The sequence below is a fragment of the Nicotiana tabacum genome, chromosome 16, assembly GCF_000715075.1.
Source record: "Nicotiana tabacum cultivar K326 chromosome 16, ASM71507v2, whole genome shotgun sequence".
In the NCBI taxonomy this organism is placed as follows: Eukaryota; Viridiplantae; Streptophyta; class Magnoliopsida; order Solanales; family Solanaceae; genus Nicotiana; species Nicotiana tabacum.
In genome coordinates this window covers 17,493,099-17,519,953 of record NC_134095.1, presented here as the reverse complement: position 1 = coordinate 17,519,953, position 26,855 = coordinate 17,493,099, and the positions used below count along the sequence as shown (strand labels likewise).

The 26,855-nt window shown below is 36.7% G+C and overlaps 1 protein-coding gene across 2 annotated transcripts; it reads left to right on the top strand.

Moving 5' to 3' along the window:
* The first annotated feature begins 13,043 nt into the window (after nucleotides 1–13,043).
* On the top strand, nucleotides 13,044–26,390 carry LOC107759308 (uncharacterized). 2 transcript variants are annotated; one of them, XM_075232617.1, is made up of 11 exons: nucleotides 13,044–13,640; nucleotides 23,418–23,471; nucleotides 23,645–23,660; nucleotides 23,768–23,829; nucleotides 23,944–23,971; nucleotides 24,277–24,338; nucleotides 24,455–24,554; nucleotides 24,854–24,910; nucleotides 25,009–25,175; nucleotides 25,261–25,457; nucleotides 26,171–26,390. In XM_075232617.1, the coding sequence occupies exons 1-11, from the start codon at nucleotides 13,600–13,602 to the stop codon at nucleotides 26,263–26,265; spliced, it is 879 nt and encodes a 292-aa protein (XP_075088718.1). In that variant the 5' UTR covers nucleotides 13,044–13,599; the 3' UTR covers nucleotides 26,266–26,390. The 2 variants fall into 2 exon arrangements, with proteins under 2 accessions (XP_075088718.1, XP_016432681.1); XM_016577195.2 differs by lacking the exon at nucleotides 13,044–13,640 and adding an exon at nucleotides 22,673–23,295.
* Nucleotides 26,391–26,855: the final 465 nt, after the last annotated feature.

Sequence of the window (26,855 nt, the reverse complement as noted above, 5' to 3'; positions counted from 1 at the left end):
TGATTCCCCGTACTGACGATGTTGTCATAGAGTTGGAGGACCCGTAGGGAGGTTCCTCTAGCAAGCCCCAAATTCAGTACAGGCCCAGGACTCAGTCCAAGTCTATGTCCCAGTAGAGACACAGATCACAGAGAGCCAGTCACAAGATCTCGAGCAGACCAAGGACCCCGGGAGCCAGATTTAGGACCCAATGCAAACGGAGGGCCAATAGAAAGTTTCTTTTTCCTCTGTTCCTTATTTTGGTTAGTTAGCATTAAGGACAATGCTAACTTTCATTTAAGGGGTATCCCTATTTGGATGACTGTATATATGACAATATTTTTTTGTATGCTTTCTTTTACCTTTGGTATGTATATAACTTTATCATTTTATTGCACTTTTCGTACTTTTTACTTTTGGTCTATATATAAAGTTACATTCTTATGTATATATTCATTCTCCCTATTGTATATTCGACTAATTCCCCTCTTGTATATATTCATTTTATTTTCCAAATTTTTCCTTTCATAGTTTCTTATTTTATTTTCATAGCTTCTTGTTCTGAGTTTTTGCGTGCAATAAGCCTTTGGTTTCTTAATGCTACTGTTCTTTCCAAAGGTGGAATTTGTGTGAACCAAGTGGCTCTTCCCGATGATGGATGGCATGAAAAACTTCTTAAGGGTTTGAGTCTGTTTTCTTTTTGCTTTTTAGTAGCTAGTTGGTAAGGGTGCCTCAAGCAAAGCTTCACTTGGGCCTAGCACATTTGCCTTTTATCCTATGGTCAAAAGCAAATTGTTGTGTATAGGATGGTGAAAGTTGTGACCTTGAGACTCTTGTGTTGGCCGATAATCATCAAGTGGTTTTTCGGGACCATTGTGTTTCTCAAATCTTAGCTAAGGTTGTTGTGGGCCCCCGAATCTATTTCTTTAGCAATCCCATAGCTCGTGTGGTGAGAATTTGAATTGCAAGTCCAAGTCCTGAGCCATTAATCTAGAACTTGCCTTGAATGTTTGTCTAGGCAAAATCCTAAGTGTAATTTGACTTGAGATGTGATTATAGGCTCTCCTTGATCCGAATGATGTCTTGAATACTTCCATATCCTACCAATGATAATATCTCTAGTCAACCCTTTTGAGTCGTAGACCTTTTTCTTTCAAAAACCACGATACAAGCCTTTACCCGTTCTAAAAAAAATACCCTCTCTTGGCACCTGATCTTTCCTTAGCACAAAGCAAAAGCATAAGTTTGGGGGGAGACGAGGAATGCAACAAAGTGGTAAAAGGTACAAAATGAAGAAAAGGAAAGGCAATGAAAAAGAAAGAAAATCAAAAAGACAAAAAGAATGATCAATGTATAAAAGAATGAAGGGATTCAATAAAAATAAAAAGGTGAAAGGTGTGGAAAGTTGAGAAAGGAGAAAAGGTTTGAAATGAACAAGAAGGAGTGATAGTGTGTATCTCTAACCCCTAAGAAAGAAGCAAATGACTTAAAAAGTCAAGTGAATATGTGCCAAAATGAAGCAAATGAAGTGCTAAAGGGAAGATGGAACTTACTTAGACCAAACATTTCCTACCCTGAACCAAAAGCCTTCACTATATTTCCAAAAAGCCCTATATGATCTAGAGTTAAATGAAGCTTACATTAGTGGTGACTCACATAAGGGGCAAGCTTATGTTACTTAGAGCTGAACTTGTGACCTTTCTTTGAGAGAGATGAGTGTGTTTCCACTATCCTCGTTCTGAGTGCTACAATATTAAAGGTGAGGTTTGCTTAGGGAGAGTTAAGGATGTATGAGTTTGGGTTCCACAATGACCAAAGTAACAGAAAGAGTTTCTTTGATGTGTTGAGTCAACTCTTGATACTCTTGTGTCGCACTAAATCCATGGTGCTTAAAAGAGTGAATGCTGTTAATCATTCATTTGAATTGAGGGCAATTGTTAGTCCCAATTGATGCTAGATGAGGTCACTTTAGGCCAGCTAAATTTTCTTGGATTTACTCTTAAGAGGTGGGTCTTATTTTGTTTGCTTGAGGACAAGCAAAAGCTTAAGTTTGGGGGAGTTGATAACTAGGGATTATAGTGCATTTTACACTCCTTGTTACTTGAGTTCTGATTGAAAATGTGTACAAAATAGTCCCAAAGGCTTACATGTTGTACTTGTTTGTAGGGTTTGGTCAACAAGGTGACAATTAATCAAAATCAGCTCAAAAAGGAGTGAAACATGCACAAGTACCAAGAAAAAGTTCAAGCACGGTGCAACAGGTCCAATGCGGCACACTCCATTCTGTGCGGTCTGCAGTAAAGAAGTTCAGAGAGGTGCTCATTTCAGACAGTCAAGCATTGCAGCCGCAAAGCAGTTCATGTGGACCGTAATGGGCTCACCGCGGTCGCACTCGATATTGTGCGGTCCGCCATGAATGAGTTTAGAGAGTTGAAGATTTGGAACTTAATACCAATGCGGTCCGCGGTACTTTTTGTGCGGACCGCAACAGAAGCCACCACGGCTGCGGTGCATTTTGTGGGGCCCACGGTGGCCAATTTCAGAGAGCAGAGTTTTAAGCCAAGAAGCCTCAATGCGGCCGCAATCGATTTTTTACGGTCTGTAGTACCCCCGTCGGGGTATTTTTTGTGCAGAAAATTTGTCCAAGTATAAATAGTTTAGTTTTCCATTTTTGGGTCATTAGTTGTATTTTAACTTCCAGCTGCGCTCGTGAACAGTGTTACTTACCAATTTTGAGTAATTCTAGAGTAGTTTTATCATTGAATCTTCAAGTTTTAGCTTGTAATTAATATTATGGGTTTTTCTTCATCTATTTCTTTGTTTTCTTCTATTATCATGAATAGCTAGACCCATTAGCTAGGGTTGTGGCTCAACCCTAGTGTGGGTATTTGATGGGTATTGTGTGTTTTTTAAGGCTTGAATGTCTATAGGTGTTTGATATTTGGACTAATTTATGGTTTCAATGTTGAATTAGTGGTTGCAAACACTAATTTGTGCCTATTTGACTTGGGTTCTTCTTGAGAAAGAGAACTTGAGTCTAGGAAAATTAGTCTAACAAGGAATTGGGGCGTATTCAAGAGATTGATAGCTCAAATTAAAGGGTTAAACCTAGAGACATTAATACCCGACTTGAACCTAAATTGCTTGCACAAATTATCATACCCAATTGGTCTTTAAAAAGTCAATTATGGCAAAATCACTCAAACTACCAAGAGTATAGAGTGAGAAGTTTAGTGCATTGGTTATATCGTAATCTCCAACATGACAACCCAGCCTTAGACCCGAGAACTCGTCAAGTATCCACTTAGGAGAAAGTCACTTCCCTAGTGCCTTCTTAACTATTTAGACAACCTTCAAGTATTTCACTGTTAGCTAAATTTAGCATCTTATTAGCATAAAGTTAGAAGTAAAATCAAAAGACCAACTATGATTATAAGTGCAATTAAGAGCAATTATACATCTCTAACTTAGATAGAAACCCAATTCCCATTTCTAGCTCCTTGTGGAAATCGATCCCAACCTTCTCGGGTAAAAGCTGCTTCGAGCACTCTCGCTACTTTGTAGTAGTGCAGGGTTGGCACCGATCAATGACCAGTAAGCAACTGCTATCGCAGCAGGAGCAACCTCGCTCCAATTCCTTCACTACCTCAAACTTGATCGTTCACCATAACCACTCTTTCACCCATCCCGAAATCTCATGCCCGTTCTTGTAATGACTTCATCGGTACATTCCACCGATGGATTTGGAACTACACAGGCCTGATTCTTGTGAAACCAGGGATATGTAGGCAGCTCAAAGACCAGGGTTCGGCCTCTATCTTTCAAAACATCTCATTTGGTCAAAATTGGCCATCATTTCTTTACCTGAAAACTCTTTCATCCTTTTCGGGTAAAGAGGGGCAGCTGTTGATATCCAATTCTTCCCTATAATTACATATACAACTTTAAAACTATGCATTAGCATCAATTTATATTTTTCCATAATTTCTACATTTTAGGGATTTTTAATTAATTTATCCAGTATTTTATTTATATAAATAATTACAAATTGCATCGCAAAGAACTTTATAACAATTTCATGGTTTAATTTTATTCATATTAAGCTCAAATTATTTCATAAGTAGCCATATCTATATTTTTGGTTATAATTGCAATAAATTTGCAATTATTGCCCATGCATGCATTATTATATTATTTTACTAGAAAATAGCTTGTTGCTTTTTTAAAATATTGAGTAATTATTTTAAAGCATTTTTATGCATGAAAATTATTTTTTATAATCTATTAATTATTTTTATAAAATCTTTTTACCAATTATTTAGGTATTTAACAAATAGCCCTTTTTATTTCAGACTTAACCCTTTCAATACCAGCCCAAAACCCCCTTAATACTAAACCAAAAACCAACCCACAACCCCTTAGGCCCAATCTGTATTCACCCGATCCAATACCTGGCCAATCTTGGTCGTTGATCATTATGATCAACGGTCCAGCTTTCCCCTACCATAATTAAACCCTAATGAAATCTCCCCCCCCCCAAACCTCTCATTCTCTCCTCTCACCCGCTGTCACTCCCCTCTCCTCATCGCAAATGCTTTATAATCTTAACCCTAACTCACCCTCTCCGTCACTCATCCACCGCCATCCATGGTGGTTTCTCACCACCCCGAGCCTCTAATGGCCTCTCATGTGCTGGGTACTTCCGTCTCTAAGGTCCTCAAGGGACCAGGGTTAGTCTACTTACGCCTTTGGTTCTTTCTCACCTATTTCAGGCCGCTCTGGTTCGATTTTCAAGTAAGAATTTCTTATTTTCATCTTGGACCTATGGATTTCTAAGCCTATGTCTTCATTTTTTGTATTATTTCTTGAAACCCTAATTTCGTCCTTTGAACTTCTTAGATCTGTACAGATCTGAGATGGATTGAACTTATTTCACTTGTTTTTTATGAAAATCTTCTGGTTTTACGAGTGGCTTTCCATTTTCTCAAACTAGGGTTTCCTGAAAATCCTTTTCCTTAACCCTAACTAGTTTATGCTAAAACCCCATTTTTTGATATTTTTTGCTTTGATTCTGAGTTTGATAGTATTACTTGTGCACTGTTTTCGTTCTATGCTGTGATTCTTATGATTTTCCTTTAGCTTAATTCGATATCTTGTGATTTTTACCCTAGTATGTCTCTATTAGGGTTTATGATTCGATTCTCGACTGATTCTGTGTGTTTATACTTGGCTTACTTGTTTATTCATGGAAACCTATATTATTCTCCCTTAAATCAGTATTATTTGTTTGAATTTTGATTCACTGATTTGCACTATTAAGACCTATGTGTTGGTTTTGATTATTTCCTTATATTTACACCTTCTAATTATTTTCTTACCTTACTAGAATCAACTATGATACTTACAGATTCCTCAAAATAGTTTCCTTAATTAAAACCCTGTTATTTACCCCTAATTGCCCATTATGTGCTTAAGTTTTACTCAATTCTTCTTTCCTTAAATAATATCTTGCCCTTTACCGTTGGTTGATTACCCCTTAATTGGGGGAGACCTTACTGATATTATGCATGAGTGATTCTGTAAATTTCCCTAATTGTTGAAAAATTGATCTTTTACCTTATTTTGTTCAATTCTTAACCACTATATATGCTCTCCTCTATTCTCACTTTTGGACACAAACATTCGTTCACCACTACACTTACACTCTAAAAGCTCTCTTTGTTCTTCTCTGTTACTTCTGATATTCATTGGCCTAGCCAGCTGAAAGCCAAGGCTAACCATTGCACAATCTTTGCTCTACATTCTATGTTCTTCTTCCTAGCTGGTATGCCCCTGATTAATTTTTGAAATCTAACCTTACGTGCCCTAGTTCATCAATTGTGAGTTCTATTCTTATTCTTGTTTACTGCTGATAATAGGCTAGATTCATATCGTTTGGCGACTATTTATGCCCCAACTTGACTATGCTTCACCATTCTATGAAGGTTATGAGGACTTAGGACAGTGTTTGGAGCTAAACTAAAGAAAGGGAAGCCCCTCGGAGTTGAGTACGTGTGAAAGAAGAAAGAAAAGAAGAGAGAAAATGTTGATCCACTCTAGCACGGGCCAAGCACGGCCTTAGCGTGACCGCGCTAGAGCAGAAAAACGGGACAGTGTACTTTGCCATATGCGCGACTACTAGCGCGGTTCAAGCGCGGCTGCGCTAGTCACTTCGGAGCGTAGAAAGTTCAGGGGTAATTCCACTTAACCTATAAGAGGTCCAGCTCGCCCAAAAAGAGATTATCAAGGTTTTATAGCTTTGTTAAAGGCAAGAAGAGCAAGAGGTAAGGAGGATAATTCGGCATCGAGTTCTACCTTTATTCCTTTTGTTTTTATCATTCATGATGAATTTTGCTATTGTTATTAAGAATAGATTATGAGTAGCTAATTATTTAGTCTAGGGTTTTGATGGAACTTATTGAGGGATGAACCTTTTGTTGTGTTAATATAGTTTGCCCAGCTTAATCTCTATTTGTTCAACTACATTCTTGTTGTAGTTAATTGATATGATCCTCAATTAGTTATGCCTATTTAATATGTATTACTCGAGAGAGAGTGCATAATTAGGTAGTTGTTGAACACCACCACTCCCAAAGTATATGAGGAATCAATAACCGAGGGTTTAAAGGTGGGATTAGGGATAACTAAACCTTTGGTGCGATCTAAGTGAGTTGTAATAAAATCCAGCTAGCGTAACTCGGGATAGTACATCTAGTAAATTATCGTAATTACCCAGGAGAGATTTACGGTAGTAAGAGTGCTCATGATCATAGAGACGATTAGGCAAATCTATGCGAAACATAACAGGAAGAGATTCCATCAATAGGGGAAATCACAACCTTAGATCCTTCTCTTATTTGTTTACAACTCAGTCATAGTTAGCTTTTAGTTTTCTTAATTTTATTTAGTTATAGTTAGTAGAATTATCACCAAGTGTTATTCAAAATATCTGGGAAGTTGGTTATGGAGAATTCAGTGAATCTGACAAAAGTAATTGGTAGGTTAATTCCCTGTGGGATTCGACTCTGGGCTAAATACTCGGATTATATTTGCAACGACCGTTTGTCTTTTTTATAAGGCATAGTTGGGCGTGTTTACTGCTTTGTTTAACATGCCCAATCATGTCTTGTGATAATTGCATGTCTGCTGCTTTACATAGCATGTCTCAATCTTGTTTGCTCATTAGCATGTCCAAACTACATTACCTGTTTACTGTTTCACCTAGCATGTCTAAACCTTCTTCTGTTCAATTTGTGATTAGTATGTCTAATGACCTGTCTGCTACTTTATCTAGAATGCCTCACCTTCTTTAGTTCTATATGTGATTATCATCTCTAAACTATGAGTGCTTGTGTGGTGTTTGCCTAGTCTGTTCATTTAAGTCCTTGCCTACTCTACTTTATTAATGAGATCATGCTAAGTCATCTAGTCTCTCAAAGCAACTCTAGTTGTGTGTTTGGTCATGTCTAAGGTTTATGTGTTCTCAACATGTCTTTGTTGTAATCTCTGCTCCATGTCTCAATCACCTACCTTTGTAACTAACTTATTAATTCTACAAACTCTTAAGAATTCTGTGCATCTGGTTGCTTATGTGCTCCACTATACAGTAAGGTGTATTCTATGTGTCCCCAACCCCCTCTCTCCCTGTGTGGAATCTGTTTGCCAAGTGTTTCTGAAACTGGTTGTTCAGTGATTTGTGTTCTAATTTCAAAGTATTTTCATACTTTCTCAAGTTACTTTGCCACCAAAGTAGTTTTGGTTTTTAGAAAATCTTTCAATCCTTGGAGTCCTCTTTATACTGTTTACCAAAACCTTTTCAAAATTATGTCAAGCACTCTCACTTACTCTTAGGTTATTAAGTCCTGCCCCTCTGGTATGTATACTACTTAGAGATCCTTGAGATCTCTCTGAACTCTGGCATATCAGGGTTGGATATTCCACACTGCACATAATCAGTCTTTATTTGAGAAAGTATGGGTTTTAGCACTGCCCGGGAACCTTGAGCTTCTTAGGGAACTCTGATTCACTTGGACACAAATGTGGCAATGAAATATTGGGCATTTGAGACTACTGAAGGCCTGGTACCCCAAGTTTGCTTTGGCCCTGCATCAGGCTCCCTATAGCTTAATTTCTATTGCATTTATTTAATTTATTTAATTCTGGTCTATAATAATTATTTGTAAACATATATTGGGGTAACTAGTGAAATGGGAGGGTAGTTGTATGGTATTGTGGGGTAATGCTGGGTAGAAATCATGTTTTTAGGCTTTACATTACGCAAATCTGCACTAGAAATCATGTTCTAGGACTGGTGTATCTATTTGCATTCAAACCATGTTAAACCTGCACACTAGACATCATGTTCTTAGGGTATTCACGTTTATTGCTTCATCATACTACATGTCATATATCTTTATTCCATCTTTGATTTTGCATAAGTACTTTCACTTAGAGATCCTTCTATTAGGTTAATAATCCTGCCTTAATAAAAGTAGTCATCTCCTGTATGCATTAGATAACATGATTTCTAGGAACTCTATTTGCATCTGTTTGCACCATGTCTATTTCGATCAAATCAATAGCTGTTTACAAAAGGGTTTAAAAATAGTCCAAACGCATAGATATCACGTCCTACTGTCAGCATGCCTAAAATTTATATTTGTCACTTAGATCAGCACGCCTATAGGATTAACTCACTTCAAGCTATTTAATTAATTCCCAGATTATGACTGCATATAGACACACGCCTAGGCAATCCTTAGGCCATTAAATAACTTTGAAATCCAGTTCTGTTTATGTGTGAAATTATCCAGGCTTAACAGGCTATAAAACTAGTAGGCAAACTAGTTAGGATTCTGCCACTTCCCTCAAAACAAACGTTACATATCCTGTATCTGTAACATTCATCTAGATATCATATTCTTAGGCTTTCTGAACTTCTTCAAAATCAGCTGTTTGAGACGTGTTGTCTATTTGCCTATATACATGCGGAGGTAAACATGAGCCTTTTAACTGCTTTTTCCCTATTTGCTTGTCCTACATATTATTTGTTTGTCGCCTATATTTTTGCCTTTTCAATACAACTGCCCGGATTTGGAGATCCTAAGCTCCTACAGGACCACAAGGAAGGGACGGGTAGCAGCACGCCTAGAGGTCATTAATCAAACTCGCTTATATAATCATTAAGGGGAGGGTAATGGGTAGTAAAAGGATATGGTGACTTGCGCGCTAATGTCACGTGTAGCCCCGCTAGTTGAGGAGGATTACCCGACATTACATAGATTGATCCTGTAGGCTAATCAACTTAGGACACCTCTTTCCCAATTTCTATATATGTTTAAATTAACTAAACTTCCCTTTTCTTTACATATATGTGTGTAAGCTGTCCAAACCCCTTTTACCCTCATTATCTGAACTTTCTTGATCATATATGCATTTAGATGGGGAAAACTACTTTATTTGCAAATACATGCTTACTTGTTAATTGACTAATTCACATAGTTTAAGTTCGGTCGAGATCCACCGTTGTGGACCGCGAGGGGTGCCTAACAGCTTCCCCTCAATGTTATTTCTAGTTCTTACCCTAATCGCTGGTAATGCAAACTAGTTACATGAGTTAATCGCTCTAAGTGCCCTAACGCACCTTAATCCGTTAGGTGGCGACTTTTCAAATACCTAATTCCCAAAAGGAAATGAGTTGTTCCCCCATGAATGTCGAAACCCGAACCCCGCGAGGGAAAAGGGGGTGCGACACTGGCTTATTGGGTTTCCTGACATTCTTTCTCTACTAGAGACGGGAGCCACACTAAGACAATATTTATCCCTTTCAAGGCTTCCAGTGCCTATCTTTGTAGTACTCATATATAGCTGTATTATTTAAAATGCACCATCTGGGTGTCTCACAAGGAGATCTATTAGCATATTTGCAATATCCTTCAGAAATGTCAACTAACGCAAACAATCCATCCACCCTTTTGGGTCACTTTAACCCAAGCCGGATCCTGATATCCTTCCTTTTCTTATACTACTTCTGTTAGCCCTCATGGGGCATAAATGAGATGGGCGTGACCAATTGTACATACCTCTATTATTGTTGAAGGTAACTCAAAAGGCTTATATTCCTCTGCCTGAATTGTAAATACTGATAATCTTCATTAACTGGGCGCCTCGTACCCTTCTTCATCTTGCTTCTTTTACTTGTTGAAACTTGTATCTATCTTCTGAATCTCTCATTGGATAGATATTCCTGCCTTAAGGCTCCTTACCTTAAGGCTCCTCATCAAGAGGCTTACACGTCTTAGTACACACATGATCTACTGAAGACCTTGCATTTACTCATCATAAACATCACGAAAAATTGAGTCCCTCTGACTCAACTCTTCCATAGCCACATTCAATCTCTTACCAACTGTAGGTATCGTCTTATTATGATGAAATAGAAGCTAGGAGTTTGAATTCTTATAAGTGAGCTATACCACACGATATAGAGTAAAAAGAAAGAGTGACAATCCTAAATTCCCTGTAGCCTCCTGCTTATAAGTGTGGTGCATGACATACCCATAAACAAGACTCTACTAGACATGGCTTGTAGATTCCTTTTGAAAGAACTGCTCTGATACCACTTTGTCATGACCCAAACCGATGGGCTACAACGGGCACCCAGTACCTTACTCAACCGAGTACCAACGTAACATATCTTTCATATCATTCTATCATAGGTAAATGAACCGAAGTAAAGCATGAGGGAATACAAACTTATACATATGACATACTGGCCTATAAGACAAAAAATGATTACTCGTACACTGAACTTAGGCCGACAAGTCCATATAATCTTTCACATACACGACATATGTCTACAAGCCTCTATGAGTATATAAATGTCATAAAGGTCAGGACAGGGCCCCGCCATACTAATCAATATATTTTCTAATCATACTGACCAAATAAGCAACTCCGGAGCAAATGGAACGCACCAACACCTTCCGCTGAGCTGATAGCCTACTTGGAGGACTCTCAACCTATCTATCAGGACATGCAGGCATGAAATGCAGTGTCCCTAGGCAAAAAAGGACGTCAGTACAAAGAATGTACCGAGTATGTAAGGAATGAAAATCAGTAAACAACAGACATGAGAGAAACATAAAGTAAATGACTCAACCTATAAGTTTGGATAACTCCATAAATCATGAAATACTTATAGTGTTATGCATATGCATATGAATGTCATGTCGTGCATAGGTACGTGTGTTTATAATATAATCAAACCTCTAAGGGCATCCCATCATATCATCTCGGCCAATGTGTGCAAAATCATCAACGTATACCAGCTGATCAGGTGGTGGTATGTATATAATGCCATAACATTTTTCCATATACATATAATAAACATATATACGCGTATATAACGTCATCTGGTCAAGGGTCAATGTACATGTATAAATGAATGCAATGCATGGGAAGTACATCAATAAAATCTTTCAAAATGTCATAAGACCATTATGTCTTTGAGTAATATCATGAAATAAACTTTGTTTTTAACTTACGTATTTTTCTGAGACCCATGAACAGATGATAGAATAATAGGATGCATGGGAATCAAGAACATAAGCATCTCTAGCATTTCTATGAATAGAGTCATTTATGGAAGTTGTGCATTTGCTCATTTCGTTCGTATCATTGGATCACGCCAAAAGAAAATAAGGCTATATCATTGGATCATGCCAAAAGAAAAGAAGGTATAGCCTTAGCATTATTGAATCGATTCTCTTTTGCTAAAACACGTAACGGCGGATCGAAGTAAAGAAATATTCATATGATATTCTTGAGAAAGTTTGTACCGAGATTTCTTTGAATTAGCATTTCATGTTAGACCTTGTAGGGGTTCATAAGAATCCCTTCAGAGAATTTCATCATCCAGAGATAGAAAGCTGGTTTAATGATATTGGACCTTGTAGCATTTCAGAGAATTTCACGTTGGACATTGTCATTTATCTTTTAATGATGTAGGAATGCTATTTTGCTTAATTTTAGGAAAGTCCTATACCTTACCAATAAAGAGACCAAGCATTCTTATGTGTAAACAAGGTATTATTATGTCTTATGACCCTTATCCACTTAATACCATAATTATCTCCACAATTAATTAATTATCCACATAATTAAGAATTATCTCAAATTACTTAAAATACTACTCACTTTTAACATACTTTATACCTCCTACTATCATAGTTATTTGGTACCTTGTGTGACACTAGTCCATAAATACGGGGTACTATAGCTTGGACCGTTTTTTATCCCAAATTGCCAAACTTCGATAAAACTTATTTTCTTCGATTTTCTTACCCTCTCACCTTCACAAATTTACTTATCCCTTGTTTGAAATAGCATAATACTTATAATCCCTATGAGCACATGATTTTTTTCCGACTAAAATATTCCTACATAATTCAAAAAATAGGATTTTTCTAATTATTTTAATTTTTATAGAATTTTTAGGAATTTCTTGCTAATTGTTGTTTGCATTTAGTTACATATTTAATATTTTTAAAATCATAGAAAAAATGCCAAAAATGTCCAAACCTTCTTTACATAGCATTTATAGGTTTTAACTGTATTTAGAGTTTAATTGCATAAGTTAATTACATTATTAAACAAAAATCACAAAAAATTAATATCATTTCACATTTTTTTTAGCTTTTAGCTTTAAATTAGTAATTGTCTTTCATTAGTTTTGAATTAATCAAGTGTTCAAACGATAAAATAGGTAACTAGGTTTAATCACAAATTACATTTGATTTAGGACCTAATTTAGGTTTTTATTAATTAAGTTAGGACTTAAAATCAAAGAAAAAAGGGAAAGGAAAGAAAGAAAAGGAATTTTTGTTTAGTTCCGAAATTAGGCCAGAAACACTGCCTATGGCCCAATCTTCCCTAATCTCACCCCCAACCCAATCCCCACTGATCCGAACCGGCCCAACCCCCTCTCATTAAAACACACACTTTCCAAAGCCCTAAGAGAGACCAGACCCTACCCCTTCAGCAAAAAATCTAGAGCCATTTCCCCTCTATTATCTTCCTCGATCTCTCGCTCAACAACAGGTAACTGAGACCCTTTCCCCATAGAGAAAAACCTAGCCATCACCCTCCATCGCACCAGCTCTTTCACACACACTCAGAAACATCAAAATGAATATCTGAAATCAAATAAAAGAAGAAGCCATGACCAAAAGAGGCGCTGCAAATTCGAAGAAAATCAGAAAGGAATAGATTATTGAATTTTTTTTAAACTATCTTTTTCAGATCTACAAAAAGCTGGCGAAGCTCTAATTGAACCGATTTTGCTGCGATTGTTGCTTGTCTTGAACTGGAAACTCTCCTGCGCATTAGGTTGTTGACGAGTCTCTTGTTGCTAGTTTAGCTTGGTCGAGTTTTATCTGCGAATTTCCATCTTTGTAATCCGAAAGTTTTCATATATAAAAGAGTTGCTGAGCTCCACTCAAATCTGTCCATGCCCGTACTTGGTTTATTCAAGTTTTTCTTTGCTCAACGAGGCTGGGGTGGTGAAGAAATAAGCTACCGATGCTTTCTGATGTACTGAGAAGAGGATGGCCCCTCAAAAGGTTTGTAATTCTGCCCTGCCCCCCCCCCCCCCCTAAAATAAATAAAATTATCTTAACTTAAAATAATCATCGGCAAACATCTTCGATGTCATATCCTTAATAATAGGTTGTGGATGTTGGTTGTAACAACTTCTCTTCCTTTCTGTCTTGAATAAGTATGTTAGCTACTGTAGAAATAGGTATTGACATATTTTACAATGGTCCTTGTTTAGATTACTACTGATGTTAGAAACATTTTACAGAGACAGGTAGGCCCAAAATTATTTGGAAAAATAACTTCAAAGGAAACAGATCTACAATTAAATTGTTCTGTTACTAATTAGTCTGTTAAGTAGTAGCAACAGGAGTTGCATTACATCCGCCAAAAAACCGTGTCAATAATATATTTGTATAATGAACAAATTGCAGTTTCAAATGAATTGCTCTAAACGAATCAATCCAGAAGTAGCAATGAAGTAAACCTTTTATGTCCTTATTGAGACATCAAAATGAGCTTATTGCAGTATGTTATTACTCTTTGTGCGTGAAACTGGTAAATATATCTTATGTCTACTCGCTTCTTGGTCATCTAACCAGCAAGTTAATATGCTACTAGCCCATCTTTTCTCTAATAAAAAAACTGGCACATATTCGTAAATAGCTAAAACATACTTGGCCTATTATTCTTATGCATAATCAATAGCCTTTACAAATAATCTCAAACTTAGAAAAAATAATTCATAAACATCGTAGTTTGCTTTAGGCGCATAATTAAATCATCACGGTTACAGGTACGGTTCCCGTAACATAGTTATGTTACATAATCTCCAATTCGGGTGTGAATTTCATGTGATCCGACCATAACTTCGAACAATAATAATATAATATACATGTTGTGGATCACGGGTGCATTTCATGTGATGCGATTCACAATGTGTATAAAAATAAACGAGTGCGCGACATCGCGACTTGTTCAGACAAATTCCATAAATACTAAAAGTGGTTAAAAGGTAAAAATGCACAATAGGTTAAATATGTAATAACTCATATAACTAGGCCAATTATTAATAGTTGAGCAACCGTGCTAAAACCACGGAAATCGAGAGTGTCTCACACCTTCTCCCGGATTAACAGAATTTCTTGCCCGGTCTCCTATGTTCGTGGACCAAAAAATAGAGTCAATTTTCTCGATTTGGGATTCTAAATAAACCGGTGACTTGGGACACCATAAATTATTCTAAGTGGCGACTCTGAATTAAATAAATAATCTTATTTCGAATAATGTCATTTTAATTGGAAAAACTCCCTATCCCCTTGGAAAAAAGGAGGTGGGATAGCTCTGGCGACTCTGCTGGGAAAAAGAACCCAGAACTTCTGGTTCAGGGTTCAGGGTTCAGAATTCGAGTTTGAAATTACTGTTATACTTGGATTTCATTTATTATCTAATTTTTACGTGTTTGAGCCTAATGTGCTAAATGTCGCTTTTTACTGCTTTGATATTATTTGAGCTGTATATAAACTATTACGGAACCCTCTTCTCTCTGAGTCTTTTGATCTTCTAGGAAGTGTGCACTTCGCGTAGCTTCTTTTCTGTTAGAGTCATATCCTAATTTTAGAATGAGGTTCGGACCAGTTGTATAGCCGGTGAAGCTTCTGCATTCCCGGTACGCTGCCCCTCCCTCAAGATCGAGTTGTCCACTCGGGTAAGCCAGGTCTAGAATAATATACCCCAGGATTTAAACTTAGAATAACATAGCCTCATGCCAGATCCATAGTAGGAACGTTTATTTGCATCACGTGCATTTGACTTTGGGGACTCAACACAGGGGTTAGGTTCCTCTAGGACAAGTGTACCCTAGAATTAAAAGACCGTCGTGATGCATTTTACGTGCTACTTACGCATTTGGTTGCTTCGGCTTGCATGTTGACCGGCTTCTAGAATAGGGAAAGAAATAAAAAAATCACAAAAAAACAAAAACAACAGTGAGAGGTAGGTATTTGAAATCCAAAACTCTGTCGAAATTTTGAAAAAAAAAAAGAGAAAGAAAGTAGGCTAATGTTTTCAAAAGTGATGTTTTCCCTTTTCGATCAAAACTGACCGAACTACGTGGGTCTGATTCTCACCGAATGTGAGATACGTAAGCAAACCTCATCGGTTTCGGCCCAAATTTTAAAAATCCAAAAAATATTTTTCTTAAATTCCTTCTTTAGAAGTCTTCCTTTAGAAAATTCAAAAGAAAAAATAAAAAGAAAAGGTCTTAAAACCCCCAAAAAAATTCCTTTTTTTTTGAAGTCTCTCATTCAAAAAAAAAATTAAATAATCAAAATCCAAAAATATGCTTTTCCCTTCTTAAGAAGTATTTTCCCCAAATTTTTTTAAAAAAAAAACCAAAAATAAAAATCCAAAAGAATTTTTTTTTATTCTTTAGAAGTTTTCTTTTGTAAATGTCATAAAAATTGAGAAATAAAAGTCCAAAAATATATTTGCTTTTCTTTAGAAGTACTCTTGTAAATTAAAAAAGAAAAATAAATAAACTCAAAAATTCTAATGTTTTCTTAAAAGTCCTTCTTTCGAAAATCCAAAATAAATCAAAATCCAAAAGAATATTTTCTTTCCTCTTTAAAAGTCTTTCTTTCGAATATTCAATAAAGGGAAAAAAATGAAAAACAAAATGCAAAAAAAATTATATTCTTTTTCTAAACGCTTTCATGGTTTGAGTGTTATAAGCAAGTAAAAAAAAAGTTAGTTTGCTTACCCCATTCCTGATTTATCCTGAACTACGTAATGATCTGATTCATGCGGCGTTATGATACGTATGCTATCCCCATCGGATTCGATCATAGACGTAAAATAAATTGATTGAAAAATAAGCTTAAAAAAAAGAGAAAAAAAAAATTGACTGAAAAGGAAAGAAAAAAGTGACAAAAATAAAAAGAGAAAGAGAGTGCCAAAAAATAAAAAAGCGGCAAAAAAAAATAAGAAAATCAAGGTTGATTAAAGAGAAGCGGAAAAGAAAGAAAAGAGGTACAGAGTGAAAAAGAGGTAGCTAAGGCCGGGTTGAAACATGCAATCATGCAAATACATGGTAGAAGCGTTTAACTGTTTAGGTGCATTGCATCCTAACGTGCGATTTCCTATCTATTAAGCGTCTCAAAACTAGCAAGATTGTTGGGTGTGCAAATTAGTCAGGTTCTGTTCATGTGGTTGGTTTTGTTTGTAATCTGGCTTCTCATCCTTACTTCACAAGATCCAAAAGAAAGATTCTTATGGCCTCCGAAAGTCATCTACCAATTATCAATCCTGAGGATAGCCCAACACCGGCTATTCCACACCCAGAATCAACAGCTGCTGAAGAGAATAGGATATTGCGTCTCCGCATATTGAAAATTTGGGATTTCAGGTCTAATGGTAGGGAACCACAAAGTGCAATCCTTGGGTTCCCTGAGTTGATCGTGAGATCAGGTGAGACTACCAACATCCATGTGCCCAATCTGCTCATCTCATGTGGGCACCCTCCAATATCGTCTAATGGTCCTGGCATGCCTTTTGTGGTTCGCCCCCAGGCGCCAGTTTCCAAGACACCTCCAGTATTGTTCTCTGCAGCACCTGTCTTCACCGTGCCCAGGTCGTATTTCGAACCTTCGACTTTCACATTCCAAGGACCACAATTTCAACAGGATATGTGCTATGTCACTCTGAACTCATATACTCGTCCTCCACAGTATGAGTGTCTGACTGAACCAAAAAGAATAGTCAAAAATCTCGAGCATGAAGAAATGGCTTGAAAGATGAAAAGCTTGGAACAAAGCCTGAAAAACATGCAAGGTCTTAGTGGTCAAAAGAGTGTCTCATACACTTACCTGTGCATGTTTCCCCATGTCCACTTTCCATCTGAATTCAAGATGCCAAAATTTGAAAAGTATGACGGGCACGGAGACCCGATCGCCTATTTAAAAAGATATTGCAATCAACTGAGAGGGATGGGTGGAAAAGAAGAACTTTTGATGGCCTATTTCGGTGAAAGTCTGGCAGGAATCGCTTCTGAAGGGTACATGGATCAAGAAATTACCCATTGGCATATGTGGGATAATTTGGCCCGAGATTTTGTCTGCCAGTTCCAGTATAATGTGGACATTGCTCCCGACAGGATCTTTTTGTCCAATTTAAATAATAAAACTCCGAAAATCTTTCGCGAATATGCGGTCAAATGGCGCGAGCAAGCTGCCAAGGTAAAACCTCCAATGGACTAAATAGAAATGGTTGCGGTCTTTCTACAGGCACAAGAGGCGGGCTACTTCCAGAATATGATGTCCGTTATGGGTAAGCCGTTCACTGAGGCTATCAAAATTGGGGAGATGGTAGAAAACGGGTTAAAAACTGGCCAAATCTTGAGTCATGCTGCTTTTAAGGCCACATCATAGGCTGCTCGGAATGGTTCAGAGGGTTTGATGAACAGAAATGGGAGAGAAGAGGGAGTCATGATGGCTTCAAGCTCAAGGGGGGCCCGAAGGTCATTCAACCTATCATATGTGCTTCCTAAGGTCCCACCACACTATTATCCCTTTTAAGATGTTGCTTACGTTGTGGCATCGCCTCCCTATGCCGTGATGAACGCACAATCTTACACGTGACCACAACATTATATACAAAACCGAGTTCAACCTCCCAGAAATGTCCTTTCTTACCAAATTCCATATAATCCCCAACCGAATGATCCCCAATACAATTATCGCCCAAAAGAGCCTTTCAGAAAGAATCAGTTTACCCCTATTGGTGAATCATACTCGAGTTTGTTCCAAAAGTTAATCGGCCAAGGTCTGTTGCAGCCAGTGGCCCCGAACCGGCCGAACCCTGAGTCCCCCTCGCACCGAGATGATGCTATATGTGAATTCCACTCTGGAGCAAAAGGACACAGTACAGAGGACTGTTGGACCCTCAAGAGGGCAGTTGAAGACTTGATTGAAGCTGAAAGAATCATTCTTCGGGACGAAGAGGCTCCTGATGTGATAAACAATCAGTTTCCTGCTCACAACACCGGGCCAATAGTCGAAATGATTTGTGAAGATGAAGAATTTGATCCGGCATTGAAGACCATTGCAGCCATTGCCGAGAAGAAAAAAAGCTTAAAAAACGGCCGCCAAGCCTGAAAGTTCCCCATCAGACGGGAGTCTCGGTAGCCAGTCTTACTATCCTTTCTGCATCTAGATTATCTTAAGGTGTGATCCGGATGTTTTACTTTATTGTCTTGCTTTCCGATGTAAACCCTTCTATCTTTAAAATTCAAAAAAAAATCAAATCAAAAATAAAAAAACTCAAATGAAATTAATATTTCATTGCCTAGGAATGTCGTTTTTCTTTCCCTTTTCTTATTCTCTTTTTAGTTTTGTTAAATTCAGATTTCAATAACATGACATGCTTGCGAACTTCATACGCAGATCCTAAAACTTTGTCATACATCGAAATAATGAATCAAGAATTAGAATGCAATGAAAATAGGTTTAAGGAAATAAAATAAAGAATCTGAACAACTAAAGGAAAATTGGCTCCAGATTGTAAAAGATCCATACATGGTAACAAGAGTACTGCCAAAGAGAGTGTTGTACCTAGGAAACATCGAAGGAAATGTCCCTGAAACAGGTACTATGTTTGATCCTCGATATAGCATTAATGCTCCGATTGGGATGACGAAGACTTTCATTCTCGCGAACCAAACACCATTAACTCTTTTGTAAACCCTTTGAGCCGGTACCTTCCCTTGATTACCCTCTTTGGAACCTGAAGTGATATTGAAAAAACAAAATAAAAAAAAGAGACAAAAAGAAATTGAAATGAAAAATGAAAAAAAAAAGAAGAAAAGACAAAAAAAAAAGTTGAAATGAAAAATAAAAAAAACAGAATAGAAGAAAAGAAAAACAAAAGAAAATTAAAAACAAAAGTTCTTTGAACTAATTCCGAAAGGATACGTAGGCAGCCTCTCTCTGGTGTTCAGTCACACTAAAACAAAAATCCATATTCCCCCAAAGTTGAAACTAGTGCAGAAGTTATAATGGTTCGGCAATGATTTCGCCCAAAAGGTTCCCAAAGTTGTAATTCAATTTAAATGCTTTTTACCCCAAAACCCTGTTCAAGTCCTTCCGATCAATTGGCAAAGATGTTCAAATTGGAAGATACAGTTACTTGGATTTTATGCAACCAAATTAGAGAAATAAAATGAGAGTCTTATTGGTGAAAACTCTCACGGGCACCATCTTCTGGATTAACAGAATTTTTTACCCGGTCTTCTGTGTTCGCGGACCAAAAAATAGAGTCAATTTCCTCGATTTAGGATTCTAATATAAACCGGTAAATTGGGACACCATAAATTATTTCAAGTGACGACTCTGAATTAAATAAATAATCTCATTTCGAATAATGTCACTTTAATTGGAAAGCTCCTTATCCCCTCGGGAAAAAGGAGGAGTGACAATCCCAAAATAATCTCATTCCCGAGTTTACGTCGATTAACTTACGACGAAATTTTAACGTGCAAAAATACGGGATGTAACATCTCATTTTCGAGCTTTTATCAATTTATTTATGGCGTACTTTCACGCACGAAAGTATGAAGTGTAACAACCTACTAGACAAAAGAAACTTGAACAGAATGTAATATACTCTAATAATGGGAGCAAGAATTGAATAACAACAAAGCAGTACAATAAGCTAAGACTAACAATGAATAATAAAGTAACAAAGGACAATAAGGATGAGCATATGATAGGAACAACAAGTAATCAAATACACGTAAAACAAATGAAGGAGTAACAATAACTGTTCAATCAACGGGCCTTTTCAACAGAGTGTATAACAAGAATCACAATCGAGGCACCACACTTCATATCTATATTTTACAATTTACAAACACAATCTTCCTTATATTACCGCGTGAGTCTTGCACTTAAATTTTTAAAATATTTTTCCCGAAATAGTTACGCGCGCTTTAGCCGCCTTATCTCACCACATGGCTTCAAGTAATTCCCTTACTAGCAACACGCATATAAATCTCACCTTATGCCGCCGCATGCAACCCCTATGCTTATACCGCCGCATGTGTATCAGGATCACAACACAGTAATCAACTTGCACCACACGTGTTCATATGCCACAACTTTGCCAAAATCAACAATATCAATATTACCACAACACATAGCCCACGGCTCAATCACAACGTGTATAAGAATCTATTTTGTATGTCCCTTTCATGTTGTTTTAACTAAATAATGTGAGCATCTACGGGCATGGTGGATTTGTAATTTCTCTAATCTTTTTAGGGGAATCGAAAATATTTTGATAAAAATACTTTCTGTAGAATTTAATCGTAAATACAAGTTAAGAGACTTATGGATTCCTCTTTCGCGAAAGTGGATTTGTAGTCGGTCATTGACGGATCCAATTATGAGTGCTCCACTATCCTTAATTTGAAATTTTCTACTTTGACTACGAGCTAATTTGAAAATTGCTAATGTTTCTACAGTAATAGTGTTTTTTTCCAAGTGCAATGGGTGCCTAAACACTCATAATGCACAAGGTAGATCCGCAATTGTCTGCAGCGATCACAACTTGTATTATTGGTCCTCGGCAATTCTCACGAAGCGGATGAATCCCCTTGCCCACAACCTAAAAATCCCGTAAATGCAGAAAACTCCTCCACTCTCTAGTTATTCTATTATGATAGAAAACCACTACTTAAACACCCATAATATTTTTTATATAGGCTAGCTCTAGGATTTTACGTGAAGGAATAATTAATGAATGTTTGGTCCATCTAGCACCCCTTATAGATAGACCGACTCAATAATATTTTTCAATAATACCTCTTTAAGATGATTTACTTATTAAGAATTTAAATTAATAGAATCAATAAGTTTCAGATACAAAATAATAATAATAATAATAAAATTAAAAGATGAAAAGAAAAACTAAAGAGTTGTAAGAGCGTAGGAGATAGGAAGAGAGAGGAAAAGAAGGAGAAAGGCACACGTGCAGGGCAAATGTGGGAAAAAGAGAGCTAACAGCTAAGTTTGAAGGGTGTCAAGGAATCAAGGAAACATAGGACACGTCGGGGTATCCACCTCGGTGTTATCACCCTCTCAACTGAATCACACTACTCGTTGGGAACTAGGTGCATGCCCGACTGCCCGGCCCCTTGAAGTTGGATATTTTCTAACCTGCGAACGTTTCTTTCTTTCGTCATTCTCACCTTATACGTGTTCTCTTTTTCTTTGCTTCTCTTTGCTATCACATGCACAAGTGATGTAATCGTTGCTCATCTCGGGAATTACTACTTCTACTACTGCCTACGTATATTTACCGGAAAGGTTCGACTATATTGTAAACAAAAGTTGACCGATTACTGGTTTAATTAAGGACTTGACTTTTATCATAAATATGATATTCTTTTTAATAATTTTTATCTATAAGTTAAGGATTCTAACCCAAGAATATTTTATACACCTAACTACCCTTTTATAGTATATCTTTTAATAATTCTCACCTCAACATTTCTATTTAAAAATTAGACTTGACAAAAAGACTTCACTTTATGTGGATAATTAGACCGAGAATACGAAGTGCTAAAGCAGAGAAGGGTGTGGCCGGTGGGTAAATGTAGGACTAAATCAATCGAATAGTTTTTTTTTTAACACGATGTGGTACTATTGTTTTGGATAATTCTTGTATAATAAATTTTATGTTATTAAAAGTATTTTTACATCTTATTCGTATTTCAATATAGGCATTTGTTCACACATTCTATAATTTTTTCCTCGAACCAAATACTACATGGTCAACGACTTAAATTGTTGTTATATATAACGATTAACTACGTAACACTCACATTATTCCCTCAGCCATTAAGAATATCTACAGAAAGCAACATCAACTCATTTATTTACTGCTGAATAATTCCAAGTAACTTGTTTATAACGTCAAATCCAAATCTCCTACTCATATGCCAGAGAACTTAAGTTGGAATTGTAGAATTTCCCAAGTAAAATTGCTTACCTTCTGTCTTGGACTAGAGGCTCTATCTCTCTCTCTAATAACCACCTTTTAACAGGCGCCGAGAATACACCGCCATCTCTTATTTCTGCGGCTAACTTAGTGTTGTCATCTTTTCTGGAATGGCCTAATGTTGCCAAATCCAGTTGTTATATTTCCTCCCTTTTGTACCTTCCTTTTCCTCTCTATCTTCTTTACTTAATTCCTCAACCTCCACCATCTCTCTTGTTATTGCATTTTGTATTCATTCTTTTTCTTTTTCTTTTTCCTCCACACAATAAGCTTAGAGTACTTTATTATTTGAGTTGGTACCCATAAATATCTTTCAGGTTTCTTTGAAAGAGACATATACAAGACTTGTCAATTCATAGTACAAACATCTATATTTAGCATCCTTACCTAAAAAGGTGTGGAGATAGTAGTTCTACAGAATTAGGATAGGAGACTAATAATGGGGAGAGTAAAACTTCAGATCAAAAAAATAGAGAATACAACAAATAGGCAAGTCACTTTCTCCAAAAGAAGGAATGGTCTTATCAAGAAAGCTTATGAACTTTCTGTCCTTTGTGATGTTGATGTTGCTCTCATTATGTTCTCTCCTTCTGGTAGAGTTAGTACTTTTTCTGGAAATAAAAGGTTTGTATTAAATCTCTCCTTTTAGTTTTCAAGAATCAATTTCTCTATTTCAACTTAATCATTTTATGTTTTTCTTTTCTTTTCTTTTTTTTAATTGGGGTGTTTTGATTTATAATTAACAGCATTGAAGATATTATGGCACGTTATGTTAATCTCCCCGAACATGATCGAGGACGGTAAGGAACCATTTAGTATTCGAAATTCACTGATTCGACTTCAAATAGAATATAAATTCCCCTCTTCTTTACACAGAAATATTTATCTTCTCTTTTCTTGAGCTCATATTGATATGTTTTTCTTTTACCTTGTTTGTTCGAATTCTTGTTTGTACGTGCTTTCTGTTGTAAAGTTTACACAACCAAGAGGTACGAATTGTTGGTTTTTGTTTGTTTGTTTTCTTTCCTTTTTGCCTTTTTCCTTTAAATGAACTAACATTTCTTTTTTCTTTTTTTCTTGGGTATGAATTTTGCAGCATCTCCAAAGGGCTATTGCTAAGCTAAAATGTGAAACAGATCGAACGTATCAAGCAGCCAGGTTCAATATAACCTCAAAATTTCTGTAGCTTCTAATATGAAATATGAAATGCTTTTTTTCTTCGAAAAATGGCCTCTATTTTTTAAATTAATTTCATTCTTGTATTTTAAGCAGCCCAGCGAGCGTTGATTCCCATATTGAGGTATGCAGAAAATACTCCTGAACTCCTATATATAATTGCCATAATGCTCGGTTGCGCAGTTAAGATTTGAAGCTAATGGGTTTAGGGTTCTAATCTTCTAAGTTACTGAGCTCTAAATAATAAATCTGTACATTTTTAATGTATATTTTTACACAAATATAGAATTTGGACTGAAGTTACTGAGTTCGCCCGAACCGGTAATCGGCATATGCTAGCTCCGTCCCTAGCAATGATGCTAATCGGCTTATTGTAACGTTTTAGCGTTGTGATTTCTTTCTCTCATGTTTAAGTTAAAATTGGTTCAGGAATTTCAACAAGAAATTCTTAAATATAAGACTCAACTAGAAGACATGGATAGGCGATTAAGGTAAATGGCTAATCATATATTTTTCGTTAAATCACATTAATCAAATTATCTATACTGACAATATAAACTTTTAATGTACATGCTACATATTGAAGTTTAATTTTACCATTTTACAGAATGTATGAAGGTGATCTGTGCGAAATCACCACAGTATGTGAGGCACAATATAGGGAAGAAATACTCCAGGAGACACTAAAGCAAGTCCAAGCTCGTAAAGTAAGTTATCAAGTTATAAATTTGCTCTGATCATCATAAAGCTGTTGAAGGGTAAAGTTGGAGCAACAGTAAAGTTGTCTCTGTGTGACCTATAGGTCACGGGTCGTGGAATCAACCATCGATGCTTGCATCATGTTAGACCGCCTGCATCATACTCCTTGGGTGCGGCCCTTCCACTGACGTTGCGTGAATGCAGGATACTTCGTGCACCGGGCTGACCATCATACATCTGTCCTTAATTAGTTTTCTTATAAGCCATTAATCGAACTTACGTTCTATTTTTTGATGGAATGGCGCAGCAAGTATTGGAGGAAACATATAACTCTCCCCAAGCACAAACCACCACACAACCACAGGTGAGTTTATTTCTTGGAATTTCCTCTTGTTCAATTACAAATAACTTTGACATGTCTGAGAACAAAGTAATTGAACCTTGTGTTTTGGTAATTTTTAGATGGATTTTGCATCACAGAATGTGAACGTGGTGAATAATGTGGCAACAAGTGATTCAATTCCAAATACTAGTTCAAATACATTCATGGATTGGGTTCCACACTCACAAAGAGATCCTCACGTCCAAATTCTGAATTTTCTTGATTCCAATGGGCTTCTTCCCTTCAGGTATACTTTTTTCTTTCTCAAAATGGTGGTCCTTTTCACTGGTTTTTTAAATTATATTTAGATTTGAGGCTTTGTTTGGGTGCAGAGACGAAGCTGATCAACGCATGGAAAACATGTTACCACCATCTTTAACTCAACTTCACACTCCAACTGTCTCTGCAGTAGTAACAGATCATCTGAGTCCAAATAATCGATTTGAAAATGATCCACAACGTCCAACGTCGTCGTTTGAAGGCATCATTGATGTCAATAATGCTCCGTGGCCACCGTTGTATCCAACAGGTTAATATCTTTTACACTTAGTATATTGTTGAGCCATAAGAAAAAAATGTCATACATTTGGAGTACTTTCTTCTTAGATACTAGTAATAAGGATCTCCATACAAACTAAATTCATTGAAGCTGAGGTACTTCTTTAAAATCTAATCCAGAACTGAGAGAATTTTGATATAGGTAGTTTTTCAGCGTGTGTTTTAGCAGCAAACTTCTTTAGTGAGGTAGCACCTCACATTTAGCTTTTACCCTTTTACACCATGTTTTTAGACTTCTATATACTTTTTTTTAAATACTCTGGCATGCTCCATCCCTGTCTTCAATGGGAGAAACTTATCTTTATCCGGTATTTACACCAAATCACATCAGTTAGTCATGATTAAGTTATATATTTCGGTAAAAATAGACATAATTAACCAACCATACTTAAGTGATAGAAGAAAAGTCATATGCTTATAATTAGTTTGGTGTATACACAGAGAATAGTAATGTTTTCCCCTCTAGGTGTGATCCAATAATGAGTTGCATAACTGGCCGCCTTAACAAGTTAATTAGTACCATGTTTCTAGGCTTTCTAGACACCTTTCCTCTCAGATTATGTAACCTTTAAATAGAATACATTTGATCCTATATTGATAAAAGGATAATTGCATGAAAGTATAAGTTGAAGGATTCAGATTTAGAAATATGATTTTGCATTGATACGACTTACGTTTTGACAGGAAATGATCCCTTTCCCGAGACACAACCCAGAGAACGAGCACTCCTTGAACTCTTCTTGTCTCAACTCACTCCGGTGAACCAAGATCCCCTATGAGGAATCACTGTTGTTCTATACTTAGATTTGTCATTTGTTCTTTTCATTTTGTTCTCTCTGTCCCCTTTTATTATCGCTGCTATTTGCAAAATTACTAGATTAGAGAATTTCTCAGCATGGTACTACACTTTGTCCCAAAATCGCGATTTAGTGAAACTCGTCAATAAATATGGTGTTCTTGCTGCCCCAAACTCCCCTATAATAACAAATTTCCTAGAAACACTCAAAGGTGTGACTTAGTGGTTAATGAAGTGGACGAGAACCATAAGGTCTTAGGTTTAAATCCTAGCGGAGGCAAAAAATACTGGATGGTTAATTTTCATATATCCAAGCCTTGGTGAATAGAGTTACCTGATATCTGTTGCTGGTTGGAGGCAACAGGTATCCCGTGAAATTAGTCGAGGTGGGCCAAGTTGGCTCAAGCACCACGGTTATAAAAAAATAAAAAAATCCTAAAACAAGCCAAGTGTTGGTTTTACAAAGCCATTTTATTAACCTTGCTTAAAATGTCATTCTTTGGGCAATCATGTACCCGGTTCCTATTTAAGATTCTACAAGCTAAAAGTAATTAGTAGCCTAGCCCGTAATGA